The 11,601-nt window shown below is 49.1% G+C and overlaps 1 protein-coding gene across 1 annotated transcript; it reads right to left on the reverse strand.

Moving 5' to 3' along the window:
* Nucleotides 1-966: 966 nt before the first annotated feature.
* On the reverse strand, nucleotides 967-1,655 carry LOC101033703 (trafficking protein particle complex subunit 2). The gene has a single exon (XM_003932613.4). It carries the CDS (start codon nucleotides 1,627-1,629, stop codon nucleotides 1,207-1,209), a length of 423 nt encoding a protein of 140 aa, XP_003932662.1. The 5' UTR covers nucleotides 1,630-1,655; the 3' UTR covers nucleotides 967-1,206.
* Nucleotides 1,656-11,601: the final 9,946 nt, after the last annotated feature.

An 11,601-nucleotide genomic window follows, 5' to 3' on the forward strand; every position in this document is an offset into this window, starting at 1 on the left:
ATTCTTTTTTTTTTTTTTTTTTTTTTTTGAACAAACATCTTTATTTAAGAAATCAGATAAATAGGGTAAAGATGATGGTAGCAATTTCACAAGGATAAAAGATAAAGCTTAGAATTGCTCAAAAGTCAGTCAGAATGGAACAAAATTGTTCATAAGCTCCCAATTAGCAAAGGTTGTATTACTTGCTTTTCAATGGACATTTACTATTTTACGGTAAGATCTACTTATAGGAACAAAGAAACCATTCCCAGCCCCCTCTGGTGTATCACCTAAAAGGCTGAGACAAATGTTAATGTAATCCAAGCTTTTCTTTGACAACAATCCAAAAAATTGCCTTACAACTTTTTATAAGTACTGGTATCAACAGTTTGAAGGAAAGGAAATACAAGAATATAAGTGACAGAAACAATGAACTTCACTGTGGCCTGCAACTGCTCCCATCCTCTTATTCCACAAACATGGATCCAGGTTCTCACATTATAGCAGGATCACTATTCTTAGCCTCTGGCAGAAGCAGACATGTGACACTCAGCACTGCACAAGTGTTTCTTTGGCTTCTTGAGTAGTGCTGTGTATACTGCCTATACATTTTTATAACATCTCTAAATGTATAAATAAATTAACATTTATTATGTGCTATCACATTTCATTCCCAACTGCAGAATATTTTAGTTTTAAATATTTAGCTTTCAATCTATCTACCAAATCTTGACTATGACATTTGTTTTGAGATTGTTACATTAAGATCAACCTATCTGGGCTGGGTATGGTGGCTGACACCAGTAATCCCAGCACTTTGGGAGGCTGAGGCAGGAGAATCACTTGGAGTCGGGAGGCGGAGGTTGCAGAGGGCAAAGCGCCATTGCACTCCAGCCTGGGCAACAGAGCGAAACTCCATCTCAAAAAAGCAAAAGATCAACCTATCTGAATTGAGCAAGTCAAAAGCTTATTCCCAATTTTTAAATAAAAATACTTATTTTCGATAACGAGCTCTTTATAAATAACACTGTTCACAAGGAAATACCAATTGATACGTGACATGAGACAGAATGTACGATTTTTAAATATAAAAGGAATTTCATTAGGTTTAGATCAGCTGAGACTACACAAAAGTTTTCCAGGCTATTTAATCAAGTAACTTACAATGTACACATTCCTGAGTATACGCCATTGTGGTGACATCATTTGTTTCAGAATTTCCTGCATTCAGCTTAAAAGGTGCTTCTTCCCAAGAAACTGTACTTTTCTGTCAAATGCACTTGATCGAATAGGAGAATTGGGTTCATAAAATGGATTCATTGAAAACTTTATATATAAATCATAAACATCAGTAAAGAAGTTCTTTATTCCATCTTCTTGTCTTATGTCATGTAGCATAATAAATCTCATATGCCCCGCAGTGACAAATGCTGACACAAACCACTCGTTGAACTTGTCCACCGTTTTCAAGTACATGTTGTTCGACAGCCGCATGTTCTCATCTACGAGGTCGAGAGCAGCATGAGCTATGAACTGGTTCAGATGACGATGGTCGTCTTTGGATTCTGCCTTCCCAGCTGGCAAAAACTCCATTTCAAAAACTGGATTATCATGGTGGCCAACAATTACAAAGTAGAAGCTCCCAGACATGGTCTTCAATATATGGCTCCTCTGTGGATCTCAACCTGGAGCGATCTTGCTTCCGAGAAACATCTGGCAATGTCTGAGGACATTTTTGGTTGTCACATTTTGGGGAGAAGGTCCTGCAGAAGAGGCCGACAACGGAAACGGAATGTCAATTGCCGCGGCAGAGACCCGCGCGCCGCAGCCGCAGCCGGGATTCCCGGAGCTGTTCTCGCTGATTAGGTTTATTCTTAAAATTTATTCTTTTTGATGCTATTGTAAATAGAATTTTTTTAAAAAAGATTCCTTTTGTAATTGTTCATTGATAATGTATAGGAATGCAACTGATTTCTGTGTGTTAATTTTGTATCCTGAAACCTTGCTGAATTTATTGATTAGTTCTAACAGCTTTTTAATAGAATCCTTAGGGTTATTTACATATGAGATTATGTCCTCTGTAAACAGGAGCAGTTTTACTTCTTCGTCTCTGATTTGAATGCTTTTTATTTCTTTTCCTTGCCTAAGTGCTCTGGTTAGAACTTCCAATACTATGTTAAACAGAAGTAGCAGAAGTAGCAAGAAAAGACATCTATCTGCCCAGTTCTTGATTTTGGAGAAACAATGTTTCAGTCTTTCAACATTGATTGTGGTGTTAGCTGTGGGCTTTTTAGCTATAGTCTTTATTGTGTTGAAGTTGTTTTCTTCTATTCCAAGTTTGTTAAGTGTCTTTATCATAAAAGGATGATAAAATTTGTCAAATGGTTTTCTGCATCATTTGAGATGATTAGGGATTTCTTCGCCTTCATTCTGTTAATATGGTGTATCACATTGATTTATTTTCATACTTTGAACCATCCTTGCATTCCAGGAACAAATCCCATTTGGCCATGATTTATAATCATTTTAATATGCTGTTGAATTCAGCTTGCTAGTATTTTGTTGAGGATAATTGCTTCAATATTCATCAGGGATACAAATCTCTAGTTTTCTTTCCTTGTAGTGTCTTTGTCTGGCTTGGTATCAGAGTAATGCTGGCCTCATAGAATGAGCGTGGAAGTGCTCATTCAATTTTTTGGAGGAGTTTAAAAAGGATTGGAAGTAATTCTTTGAGTGTTTGCTGGAATGCTCCAGTGAAGTCATCTGGACCTGGGCATTTTTGTTGCTGGGAGGATTTTTATTACTGATCCAAAATCCTTATGTCTGTTTAGGTTTTCTATTCCTTCACGGTTCAATCTATATAGCTTGTGTGTTTCTAGGAAGTTATTTATGAAAATCCCAGCAAGTAGCAGATTATTCATTTCTACTAAGTTATCCAACTTGTTGGTATATAATGTATATTTTAAACAACTAGCAAACTTGTTGAAAATGCACATTCTTGAGTTCCCCCAAGAATGTTGATTTATAGGTGTCCATTGAGGTCTGGTGGGGATGGTGATGCATTTTGAAGCTCTCCATCCAGGGGATTCCGGCTTTCTCCTGAGCAGGAGAGAATATCTCCCGGGCCCTCTAAGAACAGAACTTCTGCTGTGCCTGCCTCCCCATTTTTTCCCTGCGTAGTCATATCTCTTCCACCTTAGATCTGAGTCCTCTGACCGTGGTAGCCCACAGCTACAAAGTCATGTCACTGTTACTTTGCCCTAGGTTTTCCCTCTAGCTTAGACTTAAAGCCTACTTAATTATCCGGAGCTCCAACTATCCTGGGACTCAAATAACCAGATTTTTTTTTCATACTTCTTTCCAATTGGTCTGGAAAGTCTGAGGGTTTCCTATGTACCTTGGGGATTCTCAAGAAGAAGGGATGTTTAGTGTCACCCCTGTATGGTGTGTATGGATTTTTATCCTGCCAACTTGTAATCCTGTGTAATCAAGCATGAGTTCCTGGCACAGTGGTAATTTAGGAAAATTGTGTATCCAGCTAATCAGAGCACTGTGTGCAGAGAAAGGTAAAATTCAGGCCAAGTTGAGAATAATAGAAAGAAATTTGCTTTCTGAGTTTTTATCACTAGTCTCTCAGAGAGAGGCTCTCTTCTATTCCCTCCTGCTTTACAACTCAGTGGCCTGCATCATTTCCTGAATTCTTAGTTCTTCATTTTCTCATTACCTGTTTCCCACACTGTGGGGTACACCTCCATGGGGGCAGGGGTTGCAACTGTCTTGTTCACTGGTGTATTCTCAGCACTGTTCCAAGGCCTGGTGCATAGTATATGCTCAATAAATGTGTGTTGAATGAGGCTACCGTGAGCAAATGCACAGCTTTTGTTTTTAGCCCCTCCACTGAGCTTCCCATTGAAGCTGGCAGTCCCTGAGCCAGGGCATCTTTGGCAAAAGCCATCTCAGTGCCCAGAGAGACAGCAGGTGCCTTCACCTCGCCTAGCCTCTATTTTTTCAACTAAAAAATGGAGGCAATAAAATATATCTTGTAAGGCTCTTGTGAGGATCAAAGGAGATCTCATCAGTAAAAAACCCAGCAAGTGACAGATACTGGAAGCTGCTGTCAAAGTAAATGAATGAATAAATAAGTCTGAAAGACAAAAGTCTCGATTTAAGCAGTCAGTCATTCTGGACAGTCTAATGCTCTCAGCCCCACGTTCTGGCTGCTCCGAGGAATAGGAGGATCATGAAAGCTCGAGCATTCTGGCCCCTTGGGGGTCATCTGCCCCATGTTGTTCCTTGAAATGGGCCAGGTCAGATATGAGTCACCAGCCAAGGATGCCAAGTCCAGTGGATACCTGTCCAGTAACCAAGCATCTGCATGATCCAGGAGGCTAGCTCAGAAGCTGGGAGATGCTGCTTGAGACATTTTGCAGGGTGTCTTCAGGAAAACGTCCAGCTGCTATGCCCTCAGAGTACTCTCTGTTCCCAGGTGAAATATCACAGCATCTTAGGCCAGCGGTGTGGTTAGTTCTCCAGCTAAGCCGTTAGTACACTCACCTCTGAGCCTTTGCATGTGATTTTCTTCCTGCTTGGGACACACTTCCCATGACCTCTGCTTAAATGTAGCCCCCTCTGGGAAGCATTCATTGACCCCTCCAGCCCCAGGCTGAATCAGGACCCCATACGCATCTCGTACCACAGGTCTCTGACTGCCTGGGGACCTGAAGAGCTGAGACTCTCATCGATTTTGAGATCTGTTCTTGTCGTCGTGAAGATCACTGTGAGATCCAGACTCTGGGGTCAGGCAGGGCTGAGAGTGAATCCCTGTCCATCACTTCCTGCCTGGGAGATGCTGGGTCCCACCCTGAACTCTCCAAGCCTCAGTCTCCTCTCAAATGGGGCAGGTGATTTCTACCTGGCATGTACACAAGAGGCCACCAAGCATCAAAGCCTCAGCAGCATCTGGCACACATGTGTCCTGTTTATCCCATAGGCAGGATCACAGACTACAAGACATCTGTCACCCGCTCCTGCTCTGGAACTTCTGCTTCATGAAATCTGGGGTCTTGGGGCTAACCCTGGTGAATTTTTAAAGATCCATCAAGCCTTGATTTACTAAATGTGAAGTTCCAGAATGGGGTCTGGAGGGTGTGCACATTTGAGGGGCATTCCCATCTGGAGCCCAAGACTGGATGCCCTGTGGCCAGACTCTTGTCTGGTCTGCGTGGTCCTTAACCTCCGTTTTCTGTGCTGAGAACACTAGGACGTCCACCCGCCTGCCAAGGGCTCTCTGCCAGCAGCTGCCAGGAGGGCTCATGAAGTCACACCTGTGGACATGTCCAGGTGCCCTCTGCTGCTCACTTCAGTGAAGGCTAAATGTGGCTTTGTGAGCATCAACAGATGCTAGGCAGCCAAGAGGTTTCAGAAACAGACGTGGGTGTGGGAGGGCACGGCAGGGAACTGACTGCACACAGACACCCAGGCAGGGTACTGGGCATGCAGGACCCTCCCCTTCTGTGACTCCCAGACTTGGGTCCCTGAAGACTTAGGGGCTGGAGTGGCACTAGGGGACACTGACAGAAGGCAGTGGTTTTGCAAGAGACAGCTGTCCCTCTGAGATGGGTGGGCTGTCATGTGCCCAGCAGGATCCCATCCCCTTCTCTTCTCCCAGGTCACCCCAGAGGTCTGTATGGGCCAGTGAGGCGTGGGTGACATTGATTTCTTGAGCACCCACCTAGCCTGGGCACTGGGACTGGAGCAGTGAACACAGCTGACAAGATCCCTCCCTTTCAGGGGACAGATGGAAAGTCATCAAGAAAGCTACGCGAAGTGTGAGGACTGCAAGGTGGTGGTGAGGGCCACGGAGGCAGATGGAATGAAGCGAGGAAACCGAAGTGCGGGTGCTGCTCCCCACAGAACGTGGAGTCTGAGTTTGGCTGGAGTTGGGAGTCCAGGAGGGGAGCTGGTGAGCATGTGGTGGACGCAGGGCAAGGGGCTCCGGCTGGCCCACGGGGCTGGCACGTGCAAGGCCCTGAGGCAGGGACAGGCCAGGGGGCCGGGGCGCAGGGAGGGGCGAGGGAAGCCTGGAGGAGGTGAAGTCGGGCTGGGGGAGGGGGAGATTTGGCAGGCAGAGTGAGGGCTTTGGGGTTCACGCCGAAAGGAGGGCATCCCCTCCAAAGTCAAGGTTGCTGGGGGTGCACCTGTCCCTCCCAGTCTCAAAAGTGTTCTGGGTATCCCTGAGGATCTGAGTGATCACAAGACTCTCAGGGAGACCTCCTACTGAGTCTGCCTGAGTGTGAGGTGTGTGCATGAGTGTGTGCATGAGTGTGTGCATGAGTGAGTGTGAATGTGAGAGGTGCCTGTGTGGATATACGTTGTGTGCGTACGTGTACACGAGTGTAAGCATACATGAGGGCGTGTGTGTGCGCATGCGTGTGTACATATGAGTATGTGAGGGTGTGCACATGTATGTGAGTGTAAATGTGTGTGTGTGTGCGCGTGTGTGCAGAGAGGCGCCGGCAAGTCTGGGTGAAGGGACTGCGGGAGCTCTCAATCACACCCCTTACCCTAAAATACTTCAGTGCAGATGTTTAAAGATCAAAGACATTTCCTACATAGAATTACCCAGATCAGAAAACCAGCCTTGCTAGAACTCTGTAGCCTCCAGGCCTTGCCCGAGTTCTACCCACTGCCCCATGAGTAATTCTTATGCAGGATCTGATCTTCCCATCCAGGATCTGATCCAGGCTCAGGAATTGCCTTACTTGCCATGTCCCTTGGCCTCCTGTCATCTGAGTGACGCCCGGCCTTCCTTTGCCACTGGTGACACTGGCCCCTCTGGTGAGGGTGGGCATCAGATGCAGCGGGAGCCCCGCCTGGCCTGGTTCTCACTGTGGCTGCTCTGGCCGCGTATCCCACGGTATCCAGGCTGTCCGGCTGCTTTCATCTGCAGTGTATTCATTACACCCCCATAGTTGCTTGAATGGTGGCCTCCAAAACGACGTGTCCATGTCCTAACCCTGGAGTCTGTGACTGTCATCTGATTGGGAAGAGGGTCTTTGCAGATGGGATCAAGTTAAAGATCTTGAGATGAAACCCTCTTGGATTATCTGGGTGGACCCTGAGTCCAGCACCAAGTGTCTTTGTAAGACACAGAGGAGAGACAGAGAGGAGGAGACGGCCGTGTGAGGACAGGCAGAGACCGGAGTGAGGCCATCACAGCCAAGCAACGCTGGCAGCTACCAGAGGCCGAGAGAGGCAAGGAAAGAGCCTGTCTTGAGCCTCTGGAGGGAGCTTGGCCCCACCCACTGGGGCTTCTGGCCTCCAGGACTGAGAGAGGCTCCCTTGCTACGCTCAGCACATGTTCTCAGCGGTAGGGTAGCGGCCTTTCCTTACCCAAGCATCACCCAAATGCTGGTGGCTTCCCCTCCCACCCCTGGCCGAGGCTGGAAACACTGGATGCCTCAAGATGTCTTGGCATATCCTGGGCTGTGGTGACCACCCCCAGTGGGAAGCTGTTTTAAGCCCCTCTGTGGATGATGGCTTGTCACACCACCCTGGGAAATCTGTACAGCCCCTGCTTTCTCTCAGGTCCATTCTACAGCCACCCTTCCCATAATGCCATTCACAGAGGTGACAGTTCAATCTTTGGCTGTCAGCAAACAGTCCCGCTCCCACAGTCTGAAGGCCGCGTGTGTTCGGATGAGGGGGTGTCTTCTCCATCCGGAGTGACATGGAGACATGCTGGTGCAGCTGCTGGGTGACAGAATGGAGAACTGGCCTGGGAAAGACCCCGCTTCCCATTTTGGGGTGGCCACCACAGCCTAGGGTATGTCAAGACATCTTGAGGCATCCAATGTTTCTGGCTTCTTCCGGGGCTGGGTGGGAGAAGCCACTAGCATTTGGGTGGCCCTTGGGCGAGGGGAGGCAGCTCCCCTACCGCTGAGAACATGTGCTGGGCTTTAGGCCTGGCTGGGCTCCAGCAGGGCTCAGAACAGGAGGTTGGGGGGAGGGAGAAGTTGCCCCAATTCAGGCACATGCTGCCACCTGACAGTCACAAGGCAGGTGACATCTTCCTGCTGGCAACGCCCAGGGCGAACACTGGGGCCTCACAGCAGGCTCCTCCACTGTATCAGGAAGAAGCAGGTTCAGGTGGGGGCGGGGAGGTGTGCAGACCCTCAGGGGCTGGGTTTCCCAAGGCTCTGTGCCCAGATGGAGGCACACGGGGACGCCATCCTTGGCCTCGTAAAGCCTGGATTCATCTTGCACTTTACCCTCAGACCCCCAGGAAGACCCTGCCGGGAGGTGGGGTGTGGGGCTGAGTCTGTGGCCGGGGCCGACCTCAGCTGCTCTGGGACAACCATGTGGCTTCAGGGAGGGGCTCTTTCTTCTCCGGTCATCTTTTACTCATTTGTGTTTAATTTTAATAAAAAAGGAACACAACAAGCCTTAACAAACTATGGGAAGTGTTTGTTTTGTACCATAAAGAAGAGCTGGCAGAGTCCCTGGGGCGGGGATGGGGTGGCCTCCACTTTATGGGAAAGTCCCAGGTTTACTGTGAGCATCAAAGCCAGGGCACCCCCCACCCCCATCCCAGAACCCAGCTCCGTCCAGATGCCAATGGCCTCTAGGTCATCATTGGGTCATTGTTTGACCTGTACGCTCTCTTTGTCCCCACCCCAACCTCAAGATGAGAGCTCGCTCTGCAGGAGCCAGTGCTGAGTGATAGCAGTCGATGGTCCTGACAGAAGCAGCTTGAGAGACAGGTGGGCGGGGTGACGCTTTCGCATCCCATCATCCCATCTGGAAGAGCAGCTTGTGTGCACTGAGCATCTAGTACAGGTACCCTTGCGCAGCCTTCCTGAGAAGTCTGATACCATGATGCTTTCAGGGGCAAAAAACAGAAACCGCCATGCCCATCAGCTTAAATCCTCAGGAAGTGTGTTACCGCCCCCCTGGAGGCCACAGGGCAGCCCCAAGCTGGTGCATGTAGCAGCCCGAATGGCCTGGAGGAGCCCACTCTGCCACCCCAGACTGGCTCCCTTGTGGTTTCAGGATACCTGTTTGTTTTGATTTCAGGGGGCGGAAAAAGAAGGTCCTGGCCTTTTGAGGTCTTCTGATCAGTGAGGACACCTCTCCCTGGAGCCCCCATCTGACCTCTTCTCACCCCTCATTGGCCAGAGCTGGGTCACACTCCCATCCCTAAACCAATCATCATCAATAGGACCCAGAGTGCCACGGCTGATATACAGGCACCGCGGCTGGCACCTGCGCTCTGCGGGGCTCACGGGCCTGAGAGCTGGACCCCAACCTGCGCCAGTGGCCGTCGGGACACGGGCAGGGGAGCTGACGCCGGCCAGGCATTAGGTCCAGAGGCTCAATAGTAACAAACAACGGGAGGCACCCCTGGGCGGGCGGCAGCGCTTCCGAATCGCCGGCCTCGGTGAGTCCTCCAGGCAGGACGCTCCGCCCGCCCAGGCCATTCCCTAGTGGACGGAGCTGTCTGCTTTTAGTCTAGCCCTGGGATCTTAACCGGGGGCGATTTTGCTCCCCTGGGGACAGTCGCTGATGTCTGGGGACACTTTTGGTTTTCCTGCCTGGGAGGGAAGATTGCTAGTGACCGCTGGTGGGTGGAGTCCAGGGATGCTGCAGGTGCCCCGCGATGGCCGCCCCCACCATGAGTTACCCAGCCCCTAAGGCCGATGCTGCCTGTCTGGGAAGCTGCTGGAGCCCGGGGATTTGCCGTACAAAGTCATGCTCACAAGTGCAGCAGCGCTGTGACTTGTGGACATTTTAGGAGATTTTCAAGAACTGTGTTAACAGAATGCAAATTTTAGCATCAGAACGTAAGATCCAGCTCTGTGGTAACTTCAGGGGCTCCCTGAAGAATCCTGTTCCATCTCACCTCTCACGTGGCCTGTGCAAAGCTGTTGTCTATGTGGAAAGCTCTCCCCACCCCAGCCCCAGCCCTTCCCCATTCCCTTCTAACAGCCTACAACTTTCAGGGCTTTGCTGAGATGCCTCTTCCTCCAGTAAGGCGTCCCTGGCCTCGAGACCTCGGTGGTCCTAGAACCACTGTGTGTGCTGCCTGGTCACCGTCTGCTGTTGAACAGCCGTGCCCGTCATAGCCTCCCTGAAGCCTCACTCCTGCCCTTCCGAGGGAGTCCGCCTGGATACTGAGCTGTCTTTGCAAGCTCCCAGCCCACCTGCCTGCCAAGCAGGTGACTTGAGAGGGCAGATGAGAGCTCACCCTGCTGCCCCGCTCTCTGTGATCAGACACACACCTGCTCTGTACTGAGACTTGAAAGCATGGGCTCTAGAGTTAGTTTTTGTAATGGTTTATAAAACTTACATAAATCAAAATTTACTGCTGGGAAGCCATCCATTTCCATACACATCTGTACTTGTGGCTTTGTGCAGACGGGGCTGACTCACAGGCTGCCACTCATCACCTCTGGAATAAAATCAGGTTGGCCTTTCTTCTACTCAGCACTGTACAAAATAAACCCAGCAAGACAGGAATCGGGAGGCTTTTAGCTACAAAGGAACCCATTTTTACCAGAGATACTTTAAATAAAACAACTCTGTATCATTTTCATCACAAGTCTAGAGGAGGGTGGCAGTGCCAGATTTCTCACTGAGGGACTTGGTGGCATTCTCAGAGACCCAAGATCCTTCTACCCTCCACATGTCAAATTTGGTCCTAAGGCTCATCTCCTCATGGTGCACGAGGGTTGCACCAGCTCCAGCCATCACCTCCTCACTAGCTATGTCCAGATGTAGAGAGGAAACATTTCCATCTAGAGTCTCTTTTTAAGGCTAAAGAAACCGCTTCCCGAAATTCCTTCTGTGGACTTTCCCTTCTGACTTACAAAACTCAGCCCGTGTCTCTGCCTAACGACATTTGGCAAAAGAGATTGATTGCTCTGATTGGCTAAGACCAGGGGTGGCAAATGACGGCCCAGGGGTCAAGTCTGTCCACCATCTACGTTTGTAATTGCCACACCCTGTGCTTGTTTGTGGCCCGTGGCTGCATTCACACCACAGCGTCAGAGCTCATATGCCTAATGTATTTACTAGTTGGTACTTTACGGAAAAAGTTTGCCAGCCCTGGTTTGGACTCAGATGGATAACCAGGACAGGTCAGGGCCATCCCTGAGCACACAGGGAAAGGGGTTGGGGTAGGGGCTGGAATCATTTGGGTGGAAACACAGAGGTGTCTGGTTCAAATCTAGCTTTGCCTCTGGCAAGCCATGCGTCCCTGGGGACCCCCTAAGCTTGCCGAGGCTCAGCTCCTCTGTCTGTAAAAAGTCAAACCTCTGACTGTTGCTGTGTGGATTAAACAAGGTAACAGACACAAAGCACCTGGCACGAAACAGACCCGAGAGCGTTATGTTCCTTTTAAGTCTTTCCTAATGGATCCTCTGCTGTTAGACTCACCCCAAAAGAGAGGCTGCCACAGGGCCTGTGCTTTGCTAATTGGAATCCAAACAAAAAAAAAAAAAATCAAATTACCCAAAGTAGAATTGGTTTTAGAAGTTTTTTTCTTGAAATTAGAAAGAGCTGACAATAAAAATGCCGAAGGAGATTTGTGCAACATGGCGATTGCGGGTGGGAAGGGGCTGA

The sequence above is a fragment of the Saimiri boliviensis genome, chromosome 9 (genome assembly GCF_048565385.1).
Source record: "Saimiri boliviensis isolate mSaiBol1 chromosome 9, mSaiBol1.pri, whole genome shotgun sequence".
NCBI classification, from domain to species: Eukaryota; Metazoa; Chordata; class Mammalia; order Primates; family Cebidae; genus Saimiri; species Saimiri boliviensis.